The following is a 25,371-nucleotide window of genomic DNA, read 5'->3' as shown; positions in this document are numbered from 1 at the left end:
TTCTTTTGAAACAAAAAAAACTTTTTTATAAACAAATTGCTCACTTCTGTGTTTAAAACAAGTCGTTACTGGAGTCTTTATTTCATTTGCAGCCTGGTTATAAGTTTCCAAAAAATTTTAGTGTGTGCTTGTTACCCTTGTCTGTGACCTTAAACATCTCATAAGTTGGAAAATATATATGTTAAATGTATTTGTATGGGTTATAACTTGATGTATAGAGGTTATGGGTGGTAAAATCCAATAACCAACAAGAATGTGGTTTCTAAGATTGTGATTTTTGATGAATCCGAGTTTCCTTATAATAGCTTATTCTTTGCTTATTCAATTGGCCTCCACAACTACCCTTGATGTAGTTGATCTTCCGCACCTACTGCAACACTCAGCTCCGCACTAGATACTGGCACTCATTCTTATTTTGTATCGACTACAACACCCATACATACTACACAGCTTAAACTTCAATCCAAGATTAAAGCAGACAAAAAATATCTTTGGATAATTTTTTTTTGTATCACAAGGATTGATTAACGTACAACTTGCGTGTACTTTTAATTATAAAAATAAAATTAATATAATGCGGAAAGTAAAAGTAAAGCAAGATACCAGATATTTTGTTAACGAGGAAACTCTTAAATTAGCAGTAAAAGCTCGGGATCTCGCCCAGTTTGAACACACATTATATTAAGCTGCTACAAACACTAGCCTACTATAAAACTTCGGTCTGGAATGCAGTTGAGCCATAATAAACCTTCCAATACACTTTGCTGCAGTTGTGCCCCTACGTCTCTTTATCCTTGCAAGACCCGATGCACTTGATTCCTCTAGCTGATGTCTTTTACATCTCGATCAGTGTTCTACCATCGTTAAGAATAACGTTGTCCTACCTCCAACATGACACCTGATGAATTTCTTTCTGATTTTTAGATCAAGTATTCCTTGAACTTTGATGACTTTAAATCCAAGATTAGGGTTTATACTCTTCAAAACTTATAGAGATACTTAATCTTTTATATATACAATAATTACAACTAGATCTTAATCTAAGATGTTGTAGAAAACTCAAAAACATGTTTTCAATAGATAGTATAGTTACAAGCAATCATGTATATAGTTTTTTTGTAATCAAATTTGATCTACAATGTTTGGATGACATTATATCAAAAGTGAAGGACCATAGAATAGACAAGAATTATATATAAGCAACAAAAATATAGATATAGGTTACAGAACTATCTTTCTCCAAGATATGTGAATACGTGCTTCATGAATCCTAAGTGAAGTCTTTCAAAGTTGAACCTTAGATCTCGAAGATATTCAGTTCTTTGGAGGAAAACTTTGCAACAAGATACATATGAGTTTATGGATTATTTTTTTTTGTATTGCTGATAGTCTCTAATTTTATAAATAAAAATCGTTTCATAAGATAACAAATAGTTTCTTTGAAAGGCACTAGACTTGCAATGAGGTTCTTTCCGTGGTTTGATGTTGTAGACAATTGTTAGCTCAAGTGTATTCTACGAAAAGAATCACTACCAAAGATAACTTCAAACTTTCAAGAAAAGAAGTAGACTTCCTAACCAAAGGAATTAGCTAAGAATTAACAATTCATAGGTGCATAAGAAGAATAAATGAGGCTAAAGATATTAGAGTTATGGACCAACTCATTAATCTTTAGGAACATGAGTACATGACCAACAAGTTTTAAGTCTGTGAACCATAAGAGAAAAAAATAGAGCGTCGTCTTTACAGGTTCGACGAACTCAAGAAAATAGGTTTACAAAATCAAATACAAAAAGGCTACAGAGAATATTATTCTTCTTTCGCAAACTCAAGAAAATATTCACAAAATCAAATGCACAAAGGCTAAAGAGAATATCTATTTTGTTTCGCGAACTCAAATATTCAAAAGTATCAGGAGCACAAAACTTCATTAGGTTCTCTTACTCACCTTGTAGGTTCGCAAACTCAATTGCTTTTAAGTCTCAGGAGAATTCCACTGTACTAGGTTCGCGAATTCACCTTTATAGGTTCGGGAACTCAAAAGACAAAAATTCTCAGAGAATTTCTCCAGAGTAGGTTTGTGAACTCACCGTATTAGGTTTACGAACTCAAAGATTTCATTTTCCAGCATAAATACCCACCAACATCTCCTAAAATTATTAGAAAATTGGGTTATAATAAAAGATGTAAAACACACAGAGAATGGAATACCCCTGGCTTCAAAGATCTCTCGATTCTTCTGGAAAATAATTCAACATTTCCCAAATAATTAGCAAGTATAATATGCCAATGAATTACGCTTTCGGGATTCAATGAAGCCCTAGCACCGTGATCAAATTTGAGGATTATACTTCATTGACCTCACCAAGAACCCACTGTATAAAAGTTCTGAAGATGCTACTAGAAGAAGAAGAAAAAAACAATAAGTTTTTGATGATTTTCACAGAGAAACAATAACCATTATTTATAGAGTATTTGCATTTATTCAAGATACATATTGATCACCAACTGATTTTAATTCAAACTGAATTTACTGTGAGCAGGTATCTATGGTGGCTTTTGAAAAAGATTCTATTTAAATTCAAACTGATTCGGTGGTCCGACTATTTTATATATAATTTGGCTTCGTAATTTATTGATATTATTATAGATCAACCTACAAATATTCAAGACCCGATGCCAAAAATGGTGAAGAAATTAATAACAGAAGATAATCACTGGGATATAGAAAAATTGAACAGGTTTTTCACCCCAGAAGATAGAAACAAAATTCTAGCAATAACTCCAAGAATACAGGAACAAGACAAAATGAGATGGAAACATCATCATGCGGGAAAGTTCTCAGCAAAAAACATCTACAATTTCTTAATTGATCAGGTGCAGAATAACTATACTCCAGTTGGTTTCCCGTGGGAAAACATATGGAAAATTCAGGCGATTCCAAGAATAAAATTATTCATCTGGAAGCTAATCCAGAGAGCGCTACCTACTTTGGCAAGACTTGGAGCCCATAACAAAGATCTCAACTCTATTTTCCAGATGTGTGATGCACAAGATCATGAAACATAAAATCACCTCTTCAGAGCTTGTCCTTTTACTAGAGCTATTTGGTTTGGTTTTTCGTTGGAGGGTATCATCGCTTTAGAAGATAATGGTACAATTGAGAACTGGGTTAAAGGCTGGATCTCAGCAAAGGAAACAAAGAGCGAAATAGAAAAAATAGCCACCATTATATGGTTCATTTGGAAATACAGATGCTCAGTAGTGTTTGAGGAAATCTCGCCTAATCCAATGAAGCTAATCAATCAGATAAGAAATTTCTTGAACTCGATTCCGCCTAAATCTTTACAATATGGAAACAACATTAGAAAGGTGGACCAGGAAAATAATAAATGGTCGAACTTAAAATCGGATTGCATAATCTTCATAGACACCTCTTATAAAAAGAGGACCAATCTATGCGATTTGCATTTATCCTATACTCAGTAGACCATGCGTCTTTCATGCACGTTTCGGCAGGATCGGAAAAGGCAACTTCGGCGTTACATGCAGAATCAACAGCTTTGCTAAAGGCGGTCACTTGGCTGCAAGAAAATATATTATCAAGCGTCTCAATAGTATCTGACTGCAAATCTCTTATTGACATCATCAACATGACAAGTGTAGAGTTCTCTTGGACAGCTGAAAACACTATACAAGAAATCAAGGGGAAATTGCAAGATCTACCTCAAGCGCAGGTAAAGTATATTCAAAGGAAATACAACTCAGCAGCGGACTATATAGCGAAAGAAGCTAGGATAAGAAATATTCATCTCAAGTCGTCCGAATTGCGACAAAAGATTAAGGTTTCTAGCATTCTCGTTAATATTTTGGATAAAGATGAAATCATGAACCTAATGTACTTTCTTTGCTAATTAATAAAATTTCCTTTTCCATCAATTTTTTTTTATTGATATTATTGAAAATATGCAACAAAAATTACCTTCACCACCTTAAACCCAAGTAGCGCCTTTCCAAAGGGTACATTTCCATAAATCCAAAAGTTAGCCGGCTACCCTTGGCCTTGGCTAGCTTGGGATATCCCAGATAAATAAAAAATAAAATCCTTTCCAGAAAAATCTTAAACCCAAATTCTCTCATCCTCCTCCACCTCACTGTCTTTCTCGTCTCTCTCTGGAACCAAAAGCGAAGCAGCCATGGCGACAATCTCAATGGATATCGCAACAACCTTTGTAGGTTTATTAAAAAGACAAACATCAACCATTCCTGCTACCACCACTGCTTTCCCACTTCTATGGAAAAGAACCACCAATCGTCTCATTTCATCTTCTTCTTCTCCTCTTCTTCGAACATCATCTTCAAACGTATCTAATTCTCATTTCAGAAAGAGAAGTATTCGTAGATTTACAGCTTCTGCTACACAGACTGATACTTCAGACGATAGTGTTCTCACAAAGATTCCTCCTGATAATCGAATTCCTGCAACAATTATTACTGGATTTTTAGGTTCTGGAAAGGTATTGTCAAATCCTTAAGCTTAAGTTTCGTTAATCATTGTTTTGGAAGGGAAAAATGGAGTTTGTATTTATTCATTTTGAATTAGGGTTTAATTGAGTAACTGAGCTTGGAGTGTTGTTTAATGGCTTGTTGTAATGTTTGGTTTTGTTTTGAACAGACAACTTTGCTGAACCATATCCTAAATGCCGATCATGGAAAGCGCATAGCTGTAATTGAGAACGAGGTATGATTTTAAACTTTTCATAATGTAAGAGTTTAGGCCTCAAAGATATTGATGAGGATGAAGAATGTAATAGTAAGTAATATAATTGTTTATGTTCTGCAGTTTGGTGAAGTAGATATTGATGGTTCCTTAGTTGCTTCAAAAACTACTGGAGCCGAGGATATAGTTATGCTCAATAATGGTTGCCTTTGCTGCACTGTGAGGGGTGATCTTGTCCGGATGATTGCAGAATTAGTATCGAAGAAGAAAGGGAAATTCGATCACATTGTTATAGAGACAACAGGTATGGAAACCGTTCGCTGTAGTAGTTTTATTAATGTTGCTGCAATTCCAATTGTACGGTATGAAATCCTCAAGGGTTTTGTCCAATCTACTTTATATATTGGTGAACGTTAATTAAATGGTTTTGGGCTAGTTGTCACTAATGTGTCCTGTTCAAGATTAGTGGTGGGGCGGTTGCACTTTTCTTTTATATCTGGAGTACTTTTTTTTTGCTCTATGGATATTTAGATATGGATTCAGTTGGAGTTATGGTTGTGTAACATAATGGTTTTCATTTTTATTTTGAAGTGGTTGTATAAGGTGCAGAGTAAGTACTCTACTGAAACTTGGTTATTTAAAGGGTAAATTGTTTCAAAGTTGCAAAGTATGTACATGGGCCTTGAATTTGTTTGTGTTTATACTAGATGGGTCTATACTGTATATGGCTTCTGGCCTCCTCTACACTTATTGTTTGCTTTGCTTTTGTTCAATCTATTTTTGAGGGTCCCATGACTGCCAGGACACATGTTCATAATTGTTTAGGCAAACGGGTTGAAAGGTGATACGTAGTAGAGCAAGATCATAAACGAAGTTGTTGTTTTGTATATGTTTCCTTGATGATGCTTAAATTATCTGACCTATTCTCATGGGGAGGTGCATTATAGATAATTTTCAAATTATGTCATTTGTCAGTTGACTAGAGAGTTCTAGATTGTTTTCTCATGCACATGCATGGAGAAAAGATTACCTGAAGCAGTGTGGAATGCTCTGGGACTCGTATCCTATAGGATTATACTGTATAAGCATAAAGCATTGCGGAAGAATACTTGCGGTTTTCTCACATTGTCTGTGTGAAACTGTTCAACATCTTTTTCTGACCTCTTACAGGAACTCTTGAGAATTAGTATTTTCCGCTGATATTAATAAATGACAGTATATTTTATCGATTTCATCTCCTTACTTGCTATTGAAGTTTGCGATTTCTCTGCAGTTACTGGTTGAGCATGTTTTTATATTTATTTGTCTTGGGTTCTGTTGAAATTTTGCAGGCTTAGCGAATCCATCGCCAATCATCCAAACATTTTATGCTGAAGATCAAGTTTTCGATAATGTCAAGCTGGACGGTGTTGTTACATTAGTAGATGCTAAACATGCTGCTTTTCACCTGGATGAGGTAAAGCCCAAGGGAGTAGTTAATGAGGCTGTGGAGCAAATCGCTTATGCAGACCGCATTATACTAAACAAGGTACATATGGATCATACTCTTGTTGCATATTTGGCTAGGAGTCATTAGGCTGGTACCCTGGTGGGTTCTTGCTTGGGCAGATAAAGTTATTGTAAACTCCACTGATGCTTATCGGGCTGGAGCTAGTTCTGTGTTCATGCTCAACTTGGTTGAGTTCAAGATGATGATTCTTTAACAATGTTGGTGGCTTGGTATTAGGCAAGGAGTCGTTGACATGTTGGAACTTAGAAACATTCCTGATTTGGTAGTTGTTCAGTGGCACTATATTATGATCCTTTCCTGTTGAAATGTTAAACTCATTTTTCTAAAATCGAACTTATGGGAATTTTAATAAATTAATCTCTCTCTTTTTTTTTTCCTAGATTGATCTCGTGGATGAGCCAGCGATCGCTTCCTTGACCCAACGGATAAGGGTAGAATTCCAGCTTCAAACTTATCTAAATTTTTTCTTTTAGTTACCATAAGTTTTTTAATCCTTTCTTTCTAAATTTGTTCATTTTGTGACCATATTTTTGATCCTTTTCTAAATTACCTATTATGTGAAACCCATTTTATGCAGACTATTAATGGCATGGCTCATCTAAAGCAGACTAAGTTTGGACAAGTAAATTTGGATTATGTTCTTGGGATTGGAGGCTTTGACTTGGAGAGGTTTTGCTTCTTATCTTCTTGCTGCCGAAATTAGGCTACTTTTTGTGGAGAAAAAGGAATTTCATTCTTCTATAATCTATTGTATAGTTTATTTGGTTTGACTACTGAGCAGTAATCGTGCATTTTTGTGCCTTGCCTAATGTTTTCTCCTGCTCTACGCATACATGTCTTATCTCCAGAGTTTCTTCTCCTAAATGTTTCACTTACCTTACCTATCTTTGTCCTGTTAAATGCCACCTACCATGATAGTCCTACTAACAGCCATTTGATGCTAATCTGATGATTACTTATTATCTATTCGATTAAACTCTTAAATTTCGAAATTGAACATGTATTGATCCTTTTGAAGTATTATCTAATTCTTATGCAGTCTTGTTAGCAGGATGTTCTCCTCTTAGTTCACGAAGCTATCTTTGGGTTCATATCTACATTGAGTTCGGTATTAATAGTTTTAACTGGGACTCTGGCAGGATTGAGAGTGCCGTGGACGTTAAAGATTCAAAGGAAGAGCACCATAGTCATGACCATGACCATGACCACGGCCACGATCACCATCATCACGAACATGAACATAAGCATGGTATGCTAATTCTATTAACTTTTACTAGGAATTGCATGGCTTCTCCCGCCATATAATGTTCCTTATGCCTGAAACACAACAAACATATACTATTTTTACTCTAGCTAGAAAGTATGAGCGAAAAAAAGAAAAGGCCCGGGCTTTGCATTCTGGTATTTAAGATTACAATGGATTAGTTTTATACATAGAAATTGAAACCTATGCAGAATATTGATAATCTGATTTGCTTTTAACATTAACCTAATTTTCTTCGTACTCCAGTATGTGCAGCTATGTTGTTTATTATCTTACCTTAACATAAGATACTGATGTCTTCTTTGCTCATTTTTACATGCAGAGCATCACCACAATCATGATCACACTCATGATCCTGGTGTTACATCTGTCAGCATTGTATGTGAAGGTACCCTGGATCTTGAGAAGGTTAGTCTTCAGTTTATCTATTACAGAATGTTCATTTGTCCTGTGCTTTTAGTTGCATGATACTTTCTATCCCAAAAATTGTCATATTGTAGACATGTTCGAGCACTAAGATTTCTTCTGGCCGCTTTTCAGCGAAATCTAATTCTTGATCTTTCACTGGATTTTTTTTTATAAGTAGGCTATATTTTTGAGGAACATCCTTAATTGATTTAGAGTATACTGCAGGCAAATATGTGGTTGGGTACATTGTTGATGGAAAAAAGTGATGATATATATCGTATGAAAGGTCTCCTTTCAGTTGGTGGTATGGACGAGAGATTTGTTTTCCAGGTATTAGCATATCCAAATATCTCTAGTTTACTCTATTATATATTTTTATACTTATTATCTCTTCTAGTTTCACGTGCGTTTAAACTCTATTTATGTTTTCATGTAGTTATTTAGCATTTGTGCCAATTTTATTTTTCTTGAGTCCTCGTAAACCAAAAATTGTACTGTATTACCTTACGAAGTTGGATTTTATTTTTTTATTTTGCTCCTGGACTTCAAATAAGCCTGGACGCTGAACTCCAAATCCTAGTGGTCATTAAGTTTTGTAGGTAAAACATTGTAGTGTCAAATAATATGGTCTGGTCTAAGTGATTTTTGTTTAGATTCTTTTTAGTTTTACCTTTATTTGAAATAAAACTTGGTTAGTAGTGCGAAGTTGAGCTGAGTTCGTTTCAGTCAACTTCATATCTTAATTTCATCTACTTAAAGCCTTTAGCACCTAATATCAGTTTTTTACTTTTGTTAGTTCTGTAGCTTTCTAAGTAAATGCCACAAATTGGCTGTCGTAGTTTCGACACAGATAATGGGACAATAAAGATTTCGTGCTTCATTACGTTATTCTTGTGTAATGTGGCTTATTTGGCCACAGATACATAGCCATGAGTACACACCCGACTTGGAAAAAAAGGAAGAAAAAGATGTAAATCCATGACTGGGTTTGTCAACTGATATCTTGCCTAAGAATGCCTTTATCACTAGTGACATTAGTGAGTTCAAGTGTTCTAAAAGTCGTTTATCTTGGATATAATTTAATGTTTGAAATGAATGTCGTTCAGCATTCGTTGTTGCCGTATCTCATTTTGTGAAAAATGTTCCTATCATCTATTTAGCTTGCGTTCTGAAAATTGATAACATGATCCTGCAACCAAAATGACATTGGATTCATCTGAATTTTGATTACCCACCAGAATAACTGCGAAGTTTTTGTGGTTGTTACACTGGATAAGCAGCTTATAAGTTAATCTCTTTATTATGATGTTCCTTGCTTAAGGAGATTTTTATAATTGATTTCATTCAGTTAATTATGATTTGTTTTTGGACACAGGGGGTTCATGACATTTTCCAGGGCTCACCTGATCGATTATGGGGGCCAGAGGAACAGAGAATAAACAAAATTGTGTTCATTGGGAAGAATTTGGACTCGCAGGACCTAGAGAAGGGTTTCAAAGCTTGTTTACTGTGATAGGTCAATATAGTCATGACCTCGTGACAGCTTCCATAAGGGTGCCATTTTTAGCCCTTTGATATCACATCATAGATATGTATCATCTCGAGGATATATTTAGGAATTAAAATAGTTTGTTATTATTTTTTCTTACATCTCGAGGATATTACTCTTATTTTCTAATCAGGGTTGACGAAACATGAACAAAATAGCATGAAATATCATTGTAAACAAAAAAATGAAGAACCATAGGGGAAGAGTTTGTTTTAACCATAGAAAGGAAGAGCCTACATTACCGCCCCCATCAGTTCTTTCCTTGAACAAACATAAAATGCTACATTCATACATTGTAGCTCTGTAGGCATAAGCCTTTCGAGTATCATCAAGTTTAGCTGTTGATTCTTCTTGTCTTTTTAAAATGTGGTGAGTACTACATCATTAGAACCTACAGTCACCTGTCTAATATTACCTGAAGGGTTAGTACAGTATGAGCCAACTAATCCATCCTTAACCTGTACGCATTTTTTACAGCTTTGGAAGATTGACTTAATTCTTCTATGACGGAGAGTAAGAAACAGTCATTTCTACTGTAGGATCCTCTGCCATGGTAAACAGTACTGCTATTACTGATAAGAAAAGATGGATTAGCTCGCTGAAAAGCATTTATATACCTTCAGATACATAACAAAGAAAGAAGCTTAACTGACATAAATGAGAACTCGCGCACGTCACTAGATAACTGAGTGCACTCTTATTAAGCCGTAAAATATGACAAAAAGCTATACAACAAGAGGATGGTGGGATGCAACTCAACAAGCATAGGTGGTAGTCTTGGTCCTACCCACCAAAAGCTTATTAAAAATCACAAAGTTTGTGAACAAAAAGGAAACATGAAAACTTACTCAAGGCATAAGAAGAAGAAATATGGGATAGAGATCATCCTCAAAAATGCACATTCTCTTGCATGGAATTAGGACCATAGAGAATGTCAAAGGGCTTTCTATTTCCAAGACTGTCTCTTAGAATTGTGATCTGGCCTTCTTTAATATGTAGATCTTCGTCCAGGGTTTCAACCTTCTTCCTTAACATGTTCACTTCACTATTCAGCAACATGTTCTTCTCACTGTAATTCTTCACTTCCTCCCAACACAAATCTCTCTCTTCAGTCATCTTTGAGAGCACTCCCTTTGTCGACGCCAACTCTTTTCCACATTGTTGGAGTTCACTTGTGAGTTGATGAATACTATCCTCTTTCTTCATCATCTGTCATTGGTAAATATTAGTATAAATTTATGAAGATTACAGGTGTCTTTAAAACAGATATACGTTAACATATGATTTAAAATGTACACTCACCTTAAGTTCTAGATCCTTCATCTTGTGAGATGCCCTGGAAAGAGAATCTAGTGCACCCTGGGCCTCAGATCTAAGAATATCATGACCTCTGGCTGCTGTTGCTATCTCAGATTGCAATTGCTCGATTTCCTGTTGTTTGGATAACAACTTTTCTCGCAATAGGGTTGTCAACAGATTTTCTGCCTTGAGTTTGAACCCAATATCATCCTATGTAAGCGAAGTAATACATTAAATGAAGAGGTCAGTGTGAGAGTCGAAAATAAAACAGCTAACTACATCATTATGGGTACTGAAAAGTGTAGGCAAGTGAATCAGAGATTCAGAAACGTAGTGAAGTTTCAAGTGCATGGTAAAGGAGTTTTAAATCCCAATTTACCTCAGAAGCCTGATCCTTCACTTTCCCTGATCTGCCATTCTCAGTGTGCGCTAAGTGAGTATTTAATGGATCTCGTTTCGACTTTTCTTCCAATACCAGTGATATTGACTGTAAACTTCGTGTCAGATTCTCATTTCCCCTTTTGATATTTTGGACTTTCATATTGGCTTCCAGTATAAAGTACCCATCGAATTCATCCTTTCCAGATTCTTGAATGTGTCCAGCACTCTGATCTGTCTCACCGTTAAAGAATCCTAGCAACTTTTCACACAACTGACAACTTTCACCTAACAAGGACAAGCCCTGTTTCTGTAAGCAGAAGATTCTATCTTTCAGCTCCTGCTCAAGCCTGAAGCCTGATGATCCGCCCTCAATACCACTGTTGTTTAGGCGATCCAACAGATTCATGTTCTCTCGCCGTATGGATTCAACTTCAAGTCTATTTGACTCAACCTCCCTTCTCAAAACTTGTTCAACCCCTGTCAATCTCACTTGCTCCATTTTCCATCTATCAGCATCGTAATCAAAGGATTCCTTTCTTTCAACATCCACAGCAAGTCCTTGCCGCAGACCCTTAATCGTCCTTTCTTGCTCATTGCAAGTCCTTTGCAGCCTTGCTACAGTTTTCTGCAACTCTTTGCTTTCCTTCTCTTTCTCTTTGTAGCTTTTTCTGATACAATCTTTATCATTTTCAGCCCCTTTACACTGGTCATGAAGTTTTGACAGGTTTTGCTGAAGAGTACAGTTCTCCTCTGTTGCGTCTTCCAATTTTGCAGTTAGATCCTTCAGCTGGACCTCTGAATTAGTCATTTGGTTTCTATTCTCGGCCTCCCTGACATTAAAGGAAGAGACTTCCCTCTGGAGCGAAACATTCTGCTCTGCCAACTCCCTTACCCTCTCCCGTAACCTCTGCTCTTCTAACTGGTACTTCTCAAGCTTAAATGACCAGTCGCTGGACCTTCTATCCAATTCCTGTTCCAATGCTGTCTGCAGCTCATTTTTCTCTCTCTCCAATCTTCTTGTCCGCGAATCAATTTCCATCATTGCCCCTCTGCGTGAACCTTCTCTCTCAGAAATTCGACACTGTATTTGGGATAAGACCTCCACTGCCAAGCTTCTCTTCTCTTCACTGAGACTTCTAATTGTCTGAAATAATTCAGATACACTGAAATCTCGACTCCTAAGAAGACTATCCTGCTCAATCTCTTCAGAGATAAACATGACCCTCTCCTGGGCTTCATCTGCGTACTTGCGTAACTCCACGTCCTCTTTAGCCTTATACATGGAAACTGGAGCATCTGCCACAGAAAATCTTTCATCTGGGAAGTCCTTGCCTCCCTCCCCAACATAACCAGTCATGGCACCATAAGGTATATCAGATACACAATTTTTTTGGGTGATAACATCAGAATATGAACTGGGATTTGGGTCCACGAAGCTCTCAAAGATGTCTTCAACTGTGGTTGGGGTGTCAGGATCTAAATCTCGGGATCTGGTCTTTGGCTTATGAGGGAACACCTGAGATAGTCTCTCAACAACATTTCTTGCAAGTTTTTGTGGCGATTCAGACCGAAATTCTGTTCTTTTCCACTCTCTAGTTGAAAGCATAAGATGATCATCTCTGAAGGACTGAGACCTCCCTTCGTCTTTACTCATATCTGTGGGGGAAACTGGTGAAGTAGTTTGAATTCGTGGAGGTCGCCTACCACTAACTCTGCTATTAGATTGGCATCTAAAAGAACTGCTTCTTGTTGTCAAATTCATATCTTGATTCTGTTCCCCATCTATGTAAAGGTCCAAAACATTATTTGAGACATGAACCAAACGCGCAGAATTGGCTTGAGGAGATCCATGAGTAGCATCACATGTCGAGTCAACCGAATTTGATGAACAAGGAAATTCAACCTTCTCTGTACCATATCTCTTCCTAGCAGCAAGACCTTCATCTCTTTTCGCCTTGGACTGCCTATCCGGGGTAAGGGAACGACAACTGATACAAATAGAACCATAGAGACATAAGCGAATCTAAGGGGTAAAAATTTCTTCAATTGTGATTTAAGAAAGAAAATCCTCCAGTATAGCTCAGATCATTCAAGGCAAACATCCCCTAGCAAAGGAATTGAACCATCTTTTAGTGGAATTCAAAGTCTTAGAATGGTGTAACTTTATGTGAGAATGAAAAAGTTAGCCCTTACATATCTTTCTCGGTATTAAAGCTCACAAACAAAATTGCATCATGCCATAATTAAAAACAACCAAATAAAAAGAAAATATATATCGTTAAGTTAAAAAATAATTACCCAACCAAAATATCATCAGATTGAGCAGGAATATTCCTATTATTTCCAGGAGATCCAATAGATGATGCTGATGAAAATGAGAGGCTCCTTCTAAGGCCTGCACATGGGGCCAAAATTTGTCTTTCTGGGATTTGTTTTAGAGTTTTGTTTTTGTCTCCAAATGTAAAAGGTGCTTCCCAGTAGACCTCCTCATTGTCAAGTGGTGCAGGGGGAGGAGCTCGGTCGTTGATCAAGTTGCTAGAAGCTGAAGATCGAAAGGAGAAGAACTTCCTCATTAAAAATAAATCATGCAAATGAAGTGATCCACGCTACCACTGTGTTTAGTTCTGATTTCCCTGCATGAAAGCAAATACATATCAGTAAACTACATATACTTTGCAAGAAAGAAAAACATTATCAGTTCTTCCTTGACCAAAGATAAAAGGGACCATGGTGAGGTTGTGCATTTGGTAGATGATAGAAGTATAGAACTGATGAGCCATTGGCCCATTGCATTAGAAGAGAAGCTCGTGTAAGTAAACATTTAAATCAGTACACATCAATGGGTACAAAAAAAGAAGACTATAGCCCTCACAAGAAAGAGTATGCTAATCATACGAAAATTGAAATTTCCGAAGCTTACAGTAACAGAATGCATGCCATATTCCCTAAACCTTACTATCATAAACAGGTAACAAGGAAGACCCTAACCGAAAAAGAACTTAACTTAAGAAACCTGAATGATGAAATATAGATAAAGGTAACAAAGTAGAACTACAAAGCGGCATGACAACCTAAAGATAAGGAGAGTAGAACCTAAGAACGGCAAACATATACGATCTTATCTGGGCACTCTTGATAATGTAATCGGAGATACTGATGTCAAAAAGATTATTCAGAAGCCTTGACTCGGACAGATAAAACAGAAGTACATGTACAATATAGTTTTCAGCAAGGATAATCAAGAAGGGTATACCAGTGAATTAAAATTGAGTGCCATACCATTTACCCAATTCAGGAAACTACACGAAAAAAGTCTACAATCTTCGAAAGACAACATATATCAAAAACCCACTTCCAAAGTTACGCCCTATTATGTTTGACATCTAACAAACTTTTCTTCAAAAAATCGGACCAACAAGAGTTAGCAGCACCCATTTTTAGGAAGCCAAAAGAGAAGAAAATAGGATTAGAACTAGATGTAGAAATAATCACTGCTTCATTTATCCAGTTTTACGGAGTTCAAATCCGTTCCTTGCTTTCCAAAGCATACTGAAGAGAAACCAATTACTGAATCAAATTCTGCCAAAAATGCATAAATCAAATTCTTCAAAAATTCTAAATCAAATACTAGTTAGGGAACACCCATTTTAAAATAAAAGATTCAACCAAGTTCTCAGTCGGTAAGGTAACTTCTCTCTGAAACCAATTCTCATAATTCTCAAATTTCATTCATATTATAGAAGCAATGTACAAAAACATTTTCAATACAAAAAATAAGTTAAGAGATGATGATTTAATGTGATGACGAAGCTTTGCTTAACTGGCTTAATCAAAAGCAACAACAATGCTAGTTCATCCTTCACTTTACTAACAAAATTATTGTCAGGTTACGCGTATTGAGTACATACTGCTATACTAGAACTAATGGACCACTGCAGTACTGCAGTTGAAAGAAGAAGAAGCAGATAAACCCAGAGCCGCATAATTAGTACCGCTCGGATTGTCATACATCAGTCTGTAGATAAGACTTAAGACTCTTCAACAGACATCATGGATCAAAACTGTAAACAAGTGATAATCATTGCCATCCACAACCATGACAAGCAAAAATCCATAAACTATGACAACCAGAGCCCATTAGGAGTAGTGTCATGATCACCTAACACATTGATTTTTATATCGATGGACATTTTTATTTTAATTATTTCCCAATAAATTGAAAATGATTTACAGTGTGGTATTACTTTCATTATGAAAAATCAATCACCTCTACATAGATAAAAAAAAAAGATGTAGAAAAAGTAAATTTACATAGTGATATTAGCCACACTCTACAAATTCTAATTCAAGACATTCATATCAAAAAGATTCAGAAGAGTGGGTTAACTCAGTTAACTCGATCAAGATTTGTTTCAATAATCCAGAATTAAGGATTGAAAGTAGATATATGATACGAAACCCTACAAAGCAAATTCCTTAAAATAAATCGAAGAACAGCTTAAAATAAACAAGAAAAGAGTACTCACAATCGTCAGCCGATTCACGTTACTGTAGTTCCCCCTCTCTGTTCTTCAAGAATATACTATCAGCGGTATTCAAGTTAGATAGATATTCTTTAACATCCTTCTTTACTTAATTCTCTAGCTAAAACCACTGAACCAAAACCCTAAAACAAAATTTTAATCAATCAATCAAAAAACCCAAATCTTCTCCAAAGTTCTCCTCCAATTTAGTTCAGAAAGAAAGTTCTTGCCGTTTTCTGAGTAAGCAACGGAGATGATGATGATTTACAGTAGAGAATTTGAAATTCGTGTTGGAATTCTCAAGAATGAAAAAAAAACGTTGGAATTCACAAAATAAGATTTTCTGTAAACTTGGAAACTTTCTTGTAGTTAGTTTCTATATATCTTTGGAGATTTGAGGAGGAAGGGGAATATAGAAATACAGTAGAAGAAGAGGAGCGTTACGAAAAATAAAAAACAACGAAAAAAAAGGGGGGAAGGCAGGAAGGGCTCAAGTTGTTCAAAAGGTTCCAATTAGCTAGTAGGGTCTTGATTTCATCTTAGCTAGAAGGGTCAACGGTTTATTATTATATCTAGGAATTACCAATAGGTAGGGCTGGAAACGGGTAACCGATATCCGATATCCATTTCCGAAATCCGACATTCTATAGGATTTTATCCGACATATCGGATATCGGAATCGGATATTTTATCGGATATTTTCTCTTAACGATAACGATATTGGAATAGGCCTTTCCGTTAGGTTAATATCCGATATCCGATAGTCTAGGGGTGTACTTGTAATTTCCTACCCCTAGATATATGCTGCCCGCTGCCGACAGGGAGAACCTAATCTAATCTTCTGATCTTCGGCTTCTCTATTCCTAGGGTTTTTTAATTTGAGAGATTTTTTTGAATTTCAAAATCATCTCCATTATTCAGCTTGAGCAGTAAGGTCTACTACTGGTATATTTCTTGAAGATAGAAACTGAATCGGCTCTCAATTGTGAGTTTTTTTGTTTCATTTTAAGCTGTTTTTTGTTCGATTTTGTTTATTTTAAGCCAATTTGGTTTCTAGGGTTTTTCTCAGAATGTGTATGGGTTTTATCAGTATTTTGGCAGTGGGAATTTTTGGAGGAGAAAACGAGGAGGGATAAGGAGATTTGAAGAAGTTGAACAGAGGTCGGTGTGGATCTTGGTGAGTATGATTTTGTAAGTTTTTTGTTTATTTTCTTTGTTTCTCTGTTGATTTAGGTAATTGAAAGTGAGATTGAATAGTTGGATTTTGAATAGTTCGATTAGGGATTACTGATTTAGTTTTTTTTGTTTTTGTTTTTGTGTTGTTTGAATCAGCTGTGCGAAAATCCTCAAGGTAAGCTAGGGTTTCTTTCAATTGTTTTGATGTTTTCATTCTTGTATGAAGCAGCTTCAACTTCGATTTAGGGGTTACCGGTTTAGTTCATTTTGTGCGTGTGAAATGATATGCTAAGTTCCAATTATTGATTCTTCAGTTAAATGTTGGGTGTATTTTGTGGAATGTGGGGTTGAATATTGTTTAGAATTTCAGTAATGTGGAACTAATTTTGGGCTAAAACTTCATTTAACCTCTAGTTCGATTTGAGATTTTGGGAAGTTAAAACATCTTATGTTGTGATAGAATTTGTCTTCAACGTTTGATTTGTTGTATTTTATGGATTTCTTGGAGATATATAGGTAAACTGATGTTTTACTTGCTTGCAGGGCTGAAGACTGGTGCTTGTAACTCTGCAGCAGGATCTGCAAACACGGAGTTTGGAAATACCAAGGTCAGTGTGTCTGTGTGAGTGAGTATAACTTGTATGAGTTTAGGTAAAGGATTAGAGTTTTATTATTAGTTGAAATCGATAACAAACATCCAACAGAGTTTTACTATTTCTTGAACAACATGCTTTATGCTTTATGACTTTCATGTTTTGTGTTTTACTAATACTTTATTCATGTTGTTCTCAGAATGTCTGAAAGTCATAAAGCATCCAACAGAGTTGGAACTTCAGGCAGTCAACTAAATTCCGAACAACTAGAACAAGAAGATCAAAGTGTTGAATATTCAACAATTGCTTCAAGTTCAACACCTTCTTCAAGTAAGAGATTAGCAGAAGTAGCGGATGAAAATCATCCACTTGTTGTTGCTTTGTTGAAGAAATTGCGTACAACAAGGTCACCGGCATGGGATGAATTCACTAGGAGAATCATTGTACAACCTGTAAAAGGGAAGACAGATGAGGAAGAAGCTGTACTTATGGGTGAATGTCATCATTGTAAAAGGTTAGTACCTGCTCAGAGTGAACAAGGAACTACCCGCTTGTCTCAACATCTAAAAACCTGCCTTGAGAAGCCTGAAAACAAGACAGGCCAGAGGAAGATTAACACTGCATTTAAAAAAGGAGGTAATAACCAAGTTAAATTACTTAATTGGAAGTATGATCCTATTGTTATGAGAGATTTCCTTGCTAGAATGATTTCTAAGCATGATTACCCTCTTAACATGGTTGAGCATTTCTACTTTAGAGAGTTTGTTAAGGCTTTAAACCCTGCTGCTAAAATGCCATGTAGGAATACAAGTAGAGCAGATGTTATGAGGTGTTATGCTGAAATGAAAGATGAATTGTTACTACAATTAGAGAATTTGGCTTCCAAATGTAGTCTTACAACTGATATGTGGACTGCCAAATACACTAAAGATAGTTATTGTTGTGTTACATGTCATTTTATAGATGATGAGTGGAATTTGAAAGCCAAAATCTTAGCTTACATTGTAGTGCCGTCACCACATACAGGAGATGCTCTCTCAGATTTTATCAAAACTTGCACTTTGGAATGGAACATAGATAGGAAATTTTTCGCTTTGACTGCTGATAATGCTCCAGCTAATGGTGTTATGATGAGAAATCTTATCACTTGGCTAGATGGTAAAAATTGTTTGTTGCTTGGAGGAAAAATGTTTCACATGAGGTGTAGCAACCACATACTGCATTTGATTGTATTGTATGGCATGAAAGTTGCTGCTGAGTTTATAGAGGCTATTAGAGATTGTGTTAAATATGTAAAGTCTTCACAAGCTAGGAAAGAAAAGTTTGATATAGCATTGGCACAATGTAGATTGTCTGGAGAAGTTAGTTTAGATGTGGACACAAGGTGGAACTCCACTTTCATGATGCTTAAGAATGCAATTAAACTGCAAGAAGGTTTTGAAAGACTTAGTGAGTTTGATTCTGATTTCGATATTCTACCATCTAAACAGCAGTGGGAACAAGGAATAGAAATATGTAAATGTTTAGAGGTTTTTAATACTGTTTCAACTCAGTTTGCAGGGATTAAGTATCCAACTGCAAATCTGTATTATAATGGGGTTTATGAAATTTACAAATGCATCAACAGTTGGGAAGATAGTGAGTTTTTTTATATCAAAGAAATGGGGTCGAAAATGAGAGAAAAGTTTAATGGATATTGGAGTGAGAGTAACTTGATTATGAGCATTGGAGTGGTTTTAGATCCTAGGTATAAGGAAAAATGGGTTAGGTACACATATAAAAGAATGTTTGGAGATGCTAAAGCTGCAGAACTTTATGAGAAATTCAGAACAGACTTGTTCAAAGTTTACAATGCATATGAATCTCAAAACAGCACTGCAGCTCCTGCTTTCTTTAGAAACTCTGTCGCTCGCATGAATGTAAGAAGCTCAGGTGCATCTAACACAGATTATGCTAGTTTTGTGTTGGAAAATGATGAAGATGATGTTCAGAAATCTGAGTTAGAGACATACTTAGCAGAACCAATTCTTCCAACTCTAACAGCTCAAGATGAAATGAACTTTGATATATTGGTTTGGTGGAAGATGAATGGTTGTAAGTATCCAACTCTGGCAAAGATAGAAAGAGATGTATTGGTTGTGCCAGTGACTAGTGTGGCGTCAGAGTCCATGTTCAGCGATGGTGGAAGGGTCCTAACAACTCATAGAACTTCACTAAGTCCAGATTTAGTCCAAGCATTGCTATGCTTAAGTGATTGGCTGCCAGACTTCTTTGATGCAGGTAAATCTTCGTTTCTTTTCCTTTACTTAATTCTTTTCCATATTAGAACTGTAACATATTAATATTAGATGAGTTACCATATTAGATGAAGAACTGTAACATTAGATGAGATACCATATTGCACTTGTTCCAGAACTGTAATTAGAACTGTAACATGTAAAAGCATATTAGATCTCATACGCTAGTAGATGAGCTAATATAGTGTCCAAGTATTGAACTACCCTAACCAGGTTTTTGTGATTGTGAATGCAGATATGGAAGTCGTCGACTGAAGTTGATGCAAAATGAAACCAGCAAAGAAGATCTAGCCTGTTTGAGTGTAGTTTTTTGTTTGTAGTTGCAGACTATATTGTTGTTTGTTTTTTCATGTGTGATGTGACTGAGGTGTTTGTGTGGTTGTATTTCTTACACCTGAACAAAAAAGACTGTCAAAAAACTTGAAGAACAACCTAAATTTTCAGCATTTCTGCATTTGCTTCTGTGACAGGCGTTATCGGATTTTAACGGATAAATATCCGTTATCCGATAGATTAACGTTAACGATATCAGTTTGTATTTTTGATATCCGTCGGATGTTAACGAATATCGGATATCCGATAATTCTTAACCTTAACCTTATCGGATTGTCTAATATCCGGCGGATATTTATCCGTTGACAGCCCTACCAATAGGTACTATTATAGTGATACTAGTTAGTGGCAGGTCCACCCAATAAAGCCCAGTAACTAGAGGTCCATAATAAAAAGAAAACATAAAAATTGACCCAATTTTTAATCCTAGGTCCTGTACACGTGCGGGACAAATCATGTGAAATTTTTAAATACCTAAACTACCCTTTCAATCCTACATATATTTAAGCAGCCTATTTCAAAGTTTCTAAAAAAAATACCAGCGAATTCAGAACCGGTTTCTGCTCTCTTTCTTCTTCTCGCTTTCGGACTAGGGTTTCTGAAGATTTCTTTAGTGATTTTAACAGGTATGTTGCTTAATCTTTTCAATTTTCTTCTTTTTGCTACAGTTTCATGGAGATCGGTTGTGTTCTGTTTGTTTTTTATGAATCTTGTTCGTATTTATTCAGTTATTTGGTTAGATTGTTAAGTTTTTAGCTTATTTTAGCTTTCGATTTGATTATTTTTCTGTTTTCTTTTCAAAATCAGGTTTGTTTTCACTTTCAGATCGTATTATCCAGCAGTACATATATGACATACTCATTGTTTCTGCTACAGTTTTTGAATCATGTTTAAGATTTGAATTTTGGATCATGGAGATCGGTTGTGTTCTGTTTGTTTTTTTATGAATCTTGTTCGTATTTATTCAGTTATTTGGTTAGATTGTTAGGTTTTTAGCTTATTTTAGCTTTCGATTTGATTATCTTTCTGTTTTCTTTTCAAAATCAGTTTTGTTTTCACTTTCAGATCGTATTATCCAGCAGTACATATATGACATACTCATTGTTTCTGCTACAGTTTTTGAATCATGTTTAAGATTTGAATTTTGGATCATGGAGATCGGTTGTGTTCTGTTTGTTTTTTATGAATCTTGTTCGTATTTATTCAGTTATTTGGTTAGATTGTTAAGTTTTTAGCTTATTTTAGCTTTCGATTTGATTATCTTTCTGTTTTCTTTTCAAAATCAGGTTTGTTTTCACTTTCAGATCGTATTATCCAGCGGTACATATATGACATACTCATTGTTTCTGCTCTTAGATTCTGTTTCTTGCATAGATCTCTCACTTTTTTTAGTTTGACCCATCAGTACGTATGTGGAATACCGTATTACGTGCTTCGATTCTGCTGTTTCTCCTAGATTCTTAATTATTCTTTGTCATGCAGTTGATTTTGTAGTTCATGAATCTGCAGTACATATATGGCATACTCATAGAAACTACTCTTAGAATCTGTTTCTTGCATAGATCTCTCACTTTTTTTAGTTTGACCCATCAGTACGTATGTGAAATACTGTATTTTAATACTGTTACATCTTTGTCACATTTGCAGGTTCAAAACATGTCTGATGCAGAGTGTTCCAATCCAAATACCTACTGCTATGCATACATTTATTATAAGCATCATCATTTTGCTCACCTGGTTACTTTTAAGTCTAGTATTGATGACCTGAAATTTCTTATTTGTGAAAACTGGAGAACCTTGAACCCTTCTGAGATTATCATCACTTATGTTGAGAATGGTGTCAAAGTGCCTGTGATTGCTGACTTTCAACTTCATGGTCTCGCTGCCTTGCATTTTTCAAAGAAATCGGCGTTCTTTGAGCTGCATGTGGATTTTCTTTCTGCTGGTGGATGTAGTTCCTCTACATTCAGCGACGTCGACAACAATTCAGAACTGATTAGGGCAGATAGAGATAGTTATGAAACTGATGGAAAAGAAATTGTTAAACGTCTTCTGTCCGATGGGTGGGAGAATGTTTTTGATGATCCGAACAAGCTTTTTCGTGGTGGTGTTGATGCTGTTCGGTTGGCCTGTCAAAAGAATTGTTTGAAGACTGGGTATCGCGTAACAAAGGTGCAGAATGATCGTGAAAGGTTCACAATGAAATGCAGTAAAGTCCCATGCACTTGGATGATCCATGCAGTTGCTATTGATTCTACTTGTGATGTTTTTAGGATAAAAAAGTATGTTGGGAGGCACACTTGTGGAGATGGTGTGAAGTTGAGAAGTCCTAAAGTATCGAAGAAGCTGATACACAACCTTATTCATGATCGTGTGATGCACAACCCACTTATCAAGCCTCGCGAAATTGAAGATTATATAAAAGTTGGTGCTGGTGTTAATATCAAATATCACCATGCATATCATGGTTTGGAACGGTCACACCATGAAATTTTTGGGAATGATGTAAAGTCTTACTCTGATCTGGTTTGGTGGGTGAATTCATTGAAAGAAACAAATACTGACTCTTATGTGGATTTTCAGTTTAACGATGCAACTCAGACATTTGAAAGGTTATTCATTGCAATAGGCGCTTGTATTGAAGGTTATAGACTTTGTCGACCAATGATTTTTGTTGATGCAACTTTTCTGACCGGGAGATTTAGAGGTACCCTTGTGGATGCTACTTGTCTGAATGGGAATCAAGGCAAGTGCTCTTTGTTACGTTTTAATTGTTATTGTTTACAAGTTATTCACTACTTTTAATCGTTGTAACTTTTTGAGTATACCATTTATGTACTGAAAAGTTATTGTGTCTAACACACACTAATTCATATATGTAAGCATAAGACCTTTTTTTGAGTACAATATGTCTATTATATACTGAAAATTCTTAATCTATTTTCCAGTACATAATATATGTTACGTCTATTAATATAGCAACATATTTAGTGACAATATATAATATATGTACTGTTTGTTTTTTGCAGGTTTTTATCCGCTAGCCTTTGCATTGGTCCCAGGAGAGGATGTTGACAATTGTGATTGGTTTATTTGCAATGTTAGAAACATTGTTGATGACCGTCCTATCACCTTTATGTCTGATCGTCATGAAGGATTGTTGAGGGCTATTCCTAAACACTTTCCTACTTCCCATCATGGCTATTGTTACTACCACTTGCAAGGAAACTTACCAATCAGGAAATCGGACGAGAAGTACAAAGAAGTTATGGCTTGTTTCAAAAAAGCAAATTATGCTCTCACACCAGCAAGATATGAAGAAGCACTAATGGAAATGGAGTTAATGGAAAGGCATGGGGTTGCTGAGTATTGCCGCAATATGCCTAGGGAACATTGGTCCAGCGCGTTCTTCACTGGATGTAGATTTGGTCAGACTACATCAAGCGTTGCTGAGTCCTTCAATAATTGGATTCGGAAAGACAAGAGGTTGCCTGCCTGCGCCCTCGTTGACATGATCAGGTTTGTGTGTTTTTTTGTTGTTGGTGGTGTTTTCTTTGTTTTTGGTTCATTTTCTTTTTCGTTCGAAATTTATTACAGGTGTTATTTTTGTTCCATTCATAGGTTACGCGTTATGGAGTTGATGAATGAACGTCGCGAAATGAGTCTTTTGATGGACCCAGAGAATCTCACTCCTATCTACGAGGCGTTACTTAAAGAACATATTCAAATTGGTCGAGTTTGGAATGTTACTCAGTCATCTGCGTATGAGTATGAGATTCATTCTCCTAGGTTAGCTTTATCCCATAAAACAACTTTTACTGTACTATAGCATACATGTAGGAGTGAATCATATGTTTTATTTTTTTGTATTTGTTTGCAGTGCTGCATATATGTACTGCTTTTAATTTATTTGTGATGAAAAGCTTTTTACGCATCTGCAGGTCTCACACTGTTGATCTGCTGAACAAGACTTGCACCTTCCAAAGATAGCGTGTTTATGGTTTTCCATGCTCTCATGCTACAACAGCTATTTCTGCCAAGGGTGATCGATACGTAGATTATATCGAAGACTACTTCAAAGTTACAAATTTTCAGCAGCTGTATTCAATTGCTATCAGAACAATCCCCAACTACAACAGGCCAGAGCAGTATCTGCCAGAGGATACTATTTTTCCACCCCATCCACGAGTTCCACCAGGTAGGCCAAAGGGAAATCGTATCAAGAATGCATGGGAGAAAGCTAGGAAGTCCGTCCGTTGTTCCAACTGCAAGAAGAAAACTCACCACAACAAGGCAACGTGCACTGTCATTCCTTCATACCCATGAGTTTTATATTTTCAGTTCTCCCTTATTAGTTCTATTGGTCACAATGCAGATTCTGTTTTGCGCATCATTTTAAACACTTTTGTTCGCTTTTTTTAGAGTGATGAAATTATGTATTGTTTGATATATTTCTGGGACAAGGTACTTTGTGCTCAGTTAAGACTCTTTTAATGGTACTTTGTACTGCATTATCCACTTTCAATATTATTGGTTTTTCAGGTTGATTTCCAAGTTTGTTCAAGACTTTCTGAGCACAACTATTATGTAATGTGTGTTTAATTAAGACACACCAAACAAAGAGACCAGCTCTGAGATTCATGTTCTCTCCCATCATGATTAACAAATTTAGAGAGTCATATTCTTCAATTGAATCTAGTAGCTGGTCTATGTTACATAAGACACACCAAAACACTTCATACTATGGAATTTTACCATCCAACATGTCAACATTTTTATAAAGCCAAACAACTGTACATAGATTAAACACAAACACCATAGTTTCGAGAACAATTGTTATCAAAATAAATAAGAATAATTATTAAACTTTGATATTGTCTAATACAAACTAGCAAACTCTGAATATGTTCTCTATGATAACTTCTACTATGCAGTCCTAATTCATATAAGCACTGTCTTAAAAACCTTTTGGAGCATGAATATTCCAGCTCTCCTCGGGAGGAGATGTTGCTGAGAGTATGTCGCATGCTAAAGAGATCCTATTCTTATGCATTTTGTCCTTTAGTTCTTCTGGGTCTCCCAAGCTCATTCGCACTCCATCAATTACTTCCTCCTTTGCAACTTTCTTCATGATGTGCATGATATATATTGCACAATCTGGATAGTCTCCCTGTTGAGGTGTTGGGTAACTAATCATCTTTACTCTGTGTACAAGTGGAAGGCGCAGGCTCGAAAAGCGTTCATTAATTGCTAACAAGCAGTATTCTGCCATAAGATTAGCATTATAGAGACACTCGTTTTTGGATACAGCTTCCCAA

The 25,371-nt window shown here is 36.0% G+C and overlaps 2 protein-coding genes and 1 long non-coding RNA gene across 3 annotated transcripts; 2 read left to right on the top strand and 1 right to left on the bottom strand.

Moving 5' to 3' along the window:
- The first annotated feature begins 4,111 nt into the window (after positions 1 to 4,111).
- Positions 4,112 to 9,636, top strand: LOC113296898 (COBW domain-containing protein 1-like). Its single transcript, XM_026545259.1, has 10 exons — positions 4,112 to 4,517; positions 4,676 to 4,741; positions 4,844 to 5,024; positions 6,052 to 6,248; positions 6,611 to 6,661; positions 6,808 to 6,899; positions 7,370 to 7,479; positions 7,817 to 7,902; positions 8,128 to 8,232; positions 9,278 to 9,636. The coding sequence occupies exons 1-10, from the start codon at positions 4,197 to 4,199 to the stop codon at positions 9,413 to 9,415; spliced, it is 1,347 nt and encodes a 448-aa protein (XP_026401044.1). The 5' UTR covers positions 4,112 to 4,196; the 3' UTR covers positions 9,416 to 9,636.
- A 559-nt stretch (positions 9,637 to 10,195) lies between these two features.
- On the bottom strand, positions 10,196 to 16,099 carry LOC113296897 (golgin subfamily B member 1-like). The gene is made up of 5 exons (XM_026545258.1): positions 15,658 to 16,099; positions 13,430 to 13,764; positions 11,130 to 13,119; positions 10,754 to 10,960; positions 10,196 to 10,660 (listed from the first exon to the last, which is right to left on the bottom strand). The coding sequence occupies exons 2-5, from the start codon at positions 13,702 to 13,704 to the stop codon at positions 10,340 to 10,342; spliced, it is 2,793 nt and encodes a 930-aa protein (XP_026401043.1). The 5' UTR covers positions 13,705 to 13,764; positions 15,658 to 16,099; the 3' UTR covers positions 10,196 to 10,339.
- Positions 16,100 to 16,560: 461 nt separating this feature from the next.
- On the top strand, positions 16,561 to 17,440 carry LOC113297296. Its single transcript, XR_003333421.1, has 4 exons — positions 16,561 to 16,639; positions 16,745 to 16,831; positions 16,987 to 17,005; positions 17,374 to 17,440. It is a non-coding gene; the product is annotated as an uncharacterized LOC113297296 (long non-coding RNA).
- Positions 17,441 to 25,371: the final 7,931 nt, after the last annotated feature.

This window comes from Papaver somniferum, chromosome 7 (genome assembly GCF_003573695.1).
Source record: "Papaver somniferum cultivar HN1 chromosome 7, ASM357369v1, whole genome shotgun sequence".
In the NCBI taxonomy this organism is placed as follows: Eukaryota; Viridiplantae; Streptophyta; class Magnoliopsida; order Ranunculales; family Papaveraceae; genus Papaver; species Papaver somniferum.
Note: the sequence above shows the minus strand (reverse complement) of the source record. Positions and strands in the feature narration are given on the sequence as shown.

What these genes read in the sequence shown, in the direction of transcription:
- LOC113296898 (XM_026545259.1), top strand. Translation starts at nt 4,197, where the DNA reads ATGGCGACAATCTCAATGGATATCGCAACAACCTTTGTAGGTTTATTA. An exon ending in ACCGCATTATACTAAACAAG is followed by an intron (nt 6,249 to 6,610) that starts GTACATATGGAT and finishes TTTTTTTCCTAG; the next exon opens with ATTGATCTCGTGGATGAGCC. An exon ending in GGAGGCTTTGACTTGGAGAG is followed by an intron (nt 6,900 to 7,369) that starts GTTTTGCTTCTT and finishes GGACTCTGGCAG; the next exon opens with GATTGAGAGTGCCGTGGACG.
- LOC113296897 (XM_026545258.1), bottom strand. Translation starts at nt 13,704, where the DNA reads ATGAGGAAGTTCTTCTCCTTTCGATCTTCAGCTTCTAGCAACTTGATC. An exon ending in TCTGATGATATTTTGGTTGG is followed by an intron (nt 13,120 to 13,429) that starts GTAATTATTTTT and finishes TATTTGTATCAG; the next exon opens with TTGTCGTTCCCTTACCCCGG. An exon ending in TGAAGGATCAGGCTTCTGAG is followed by an intron (nt 10,961 to 11,129) that starts GTAAATTGGGAT and finishes TCGCTTACATAG; the next exon opens with GATGATATTGGGTTCAAACT.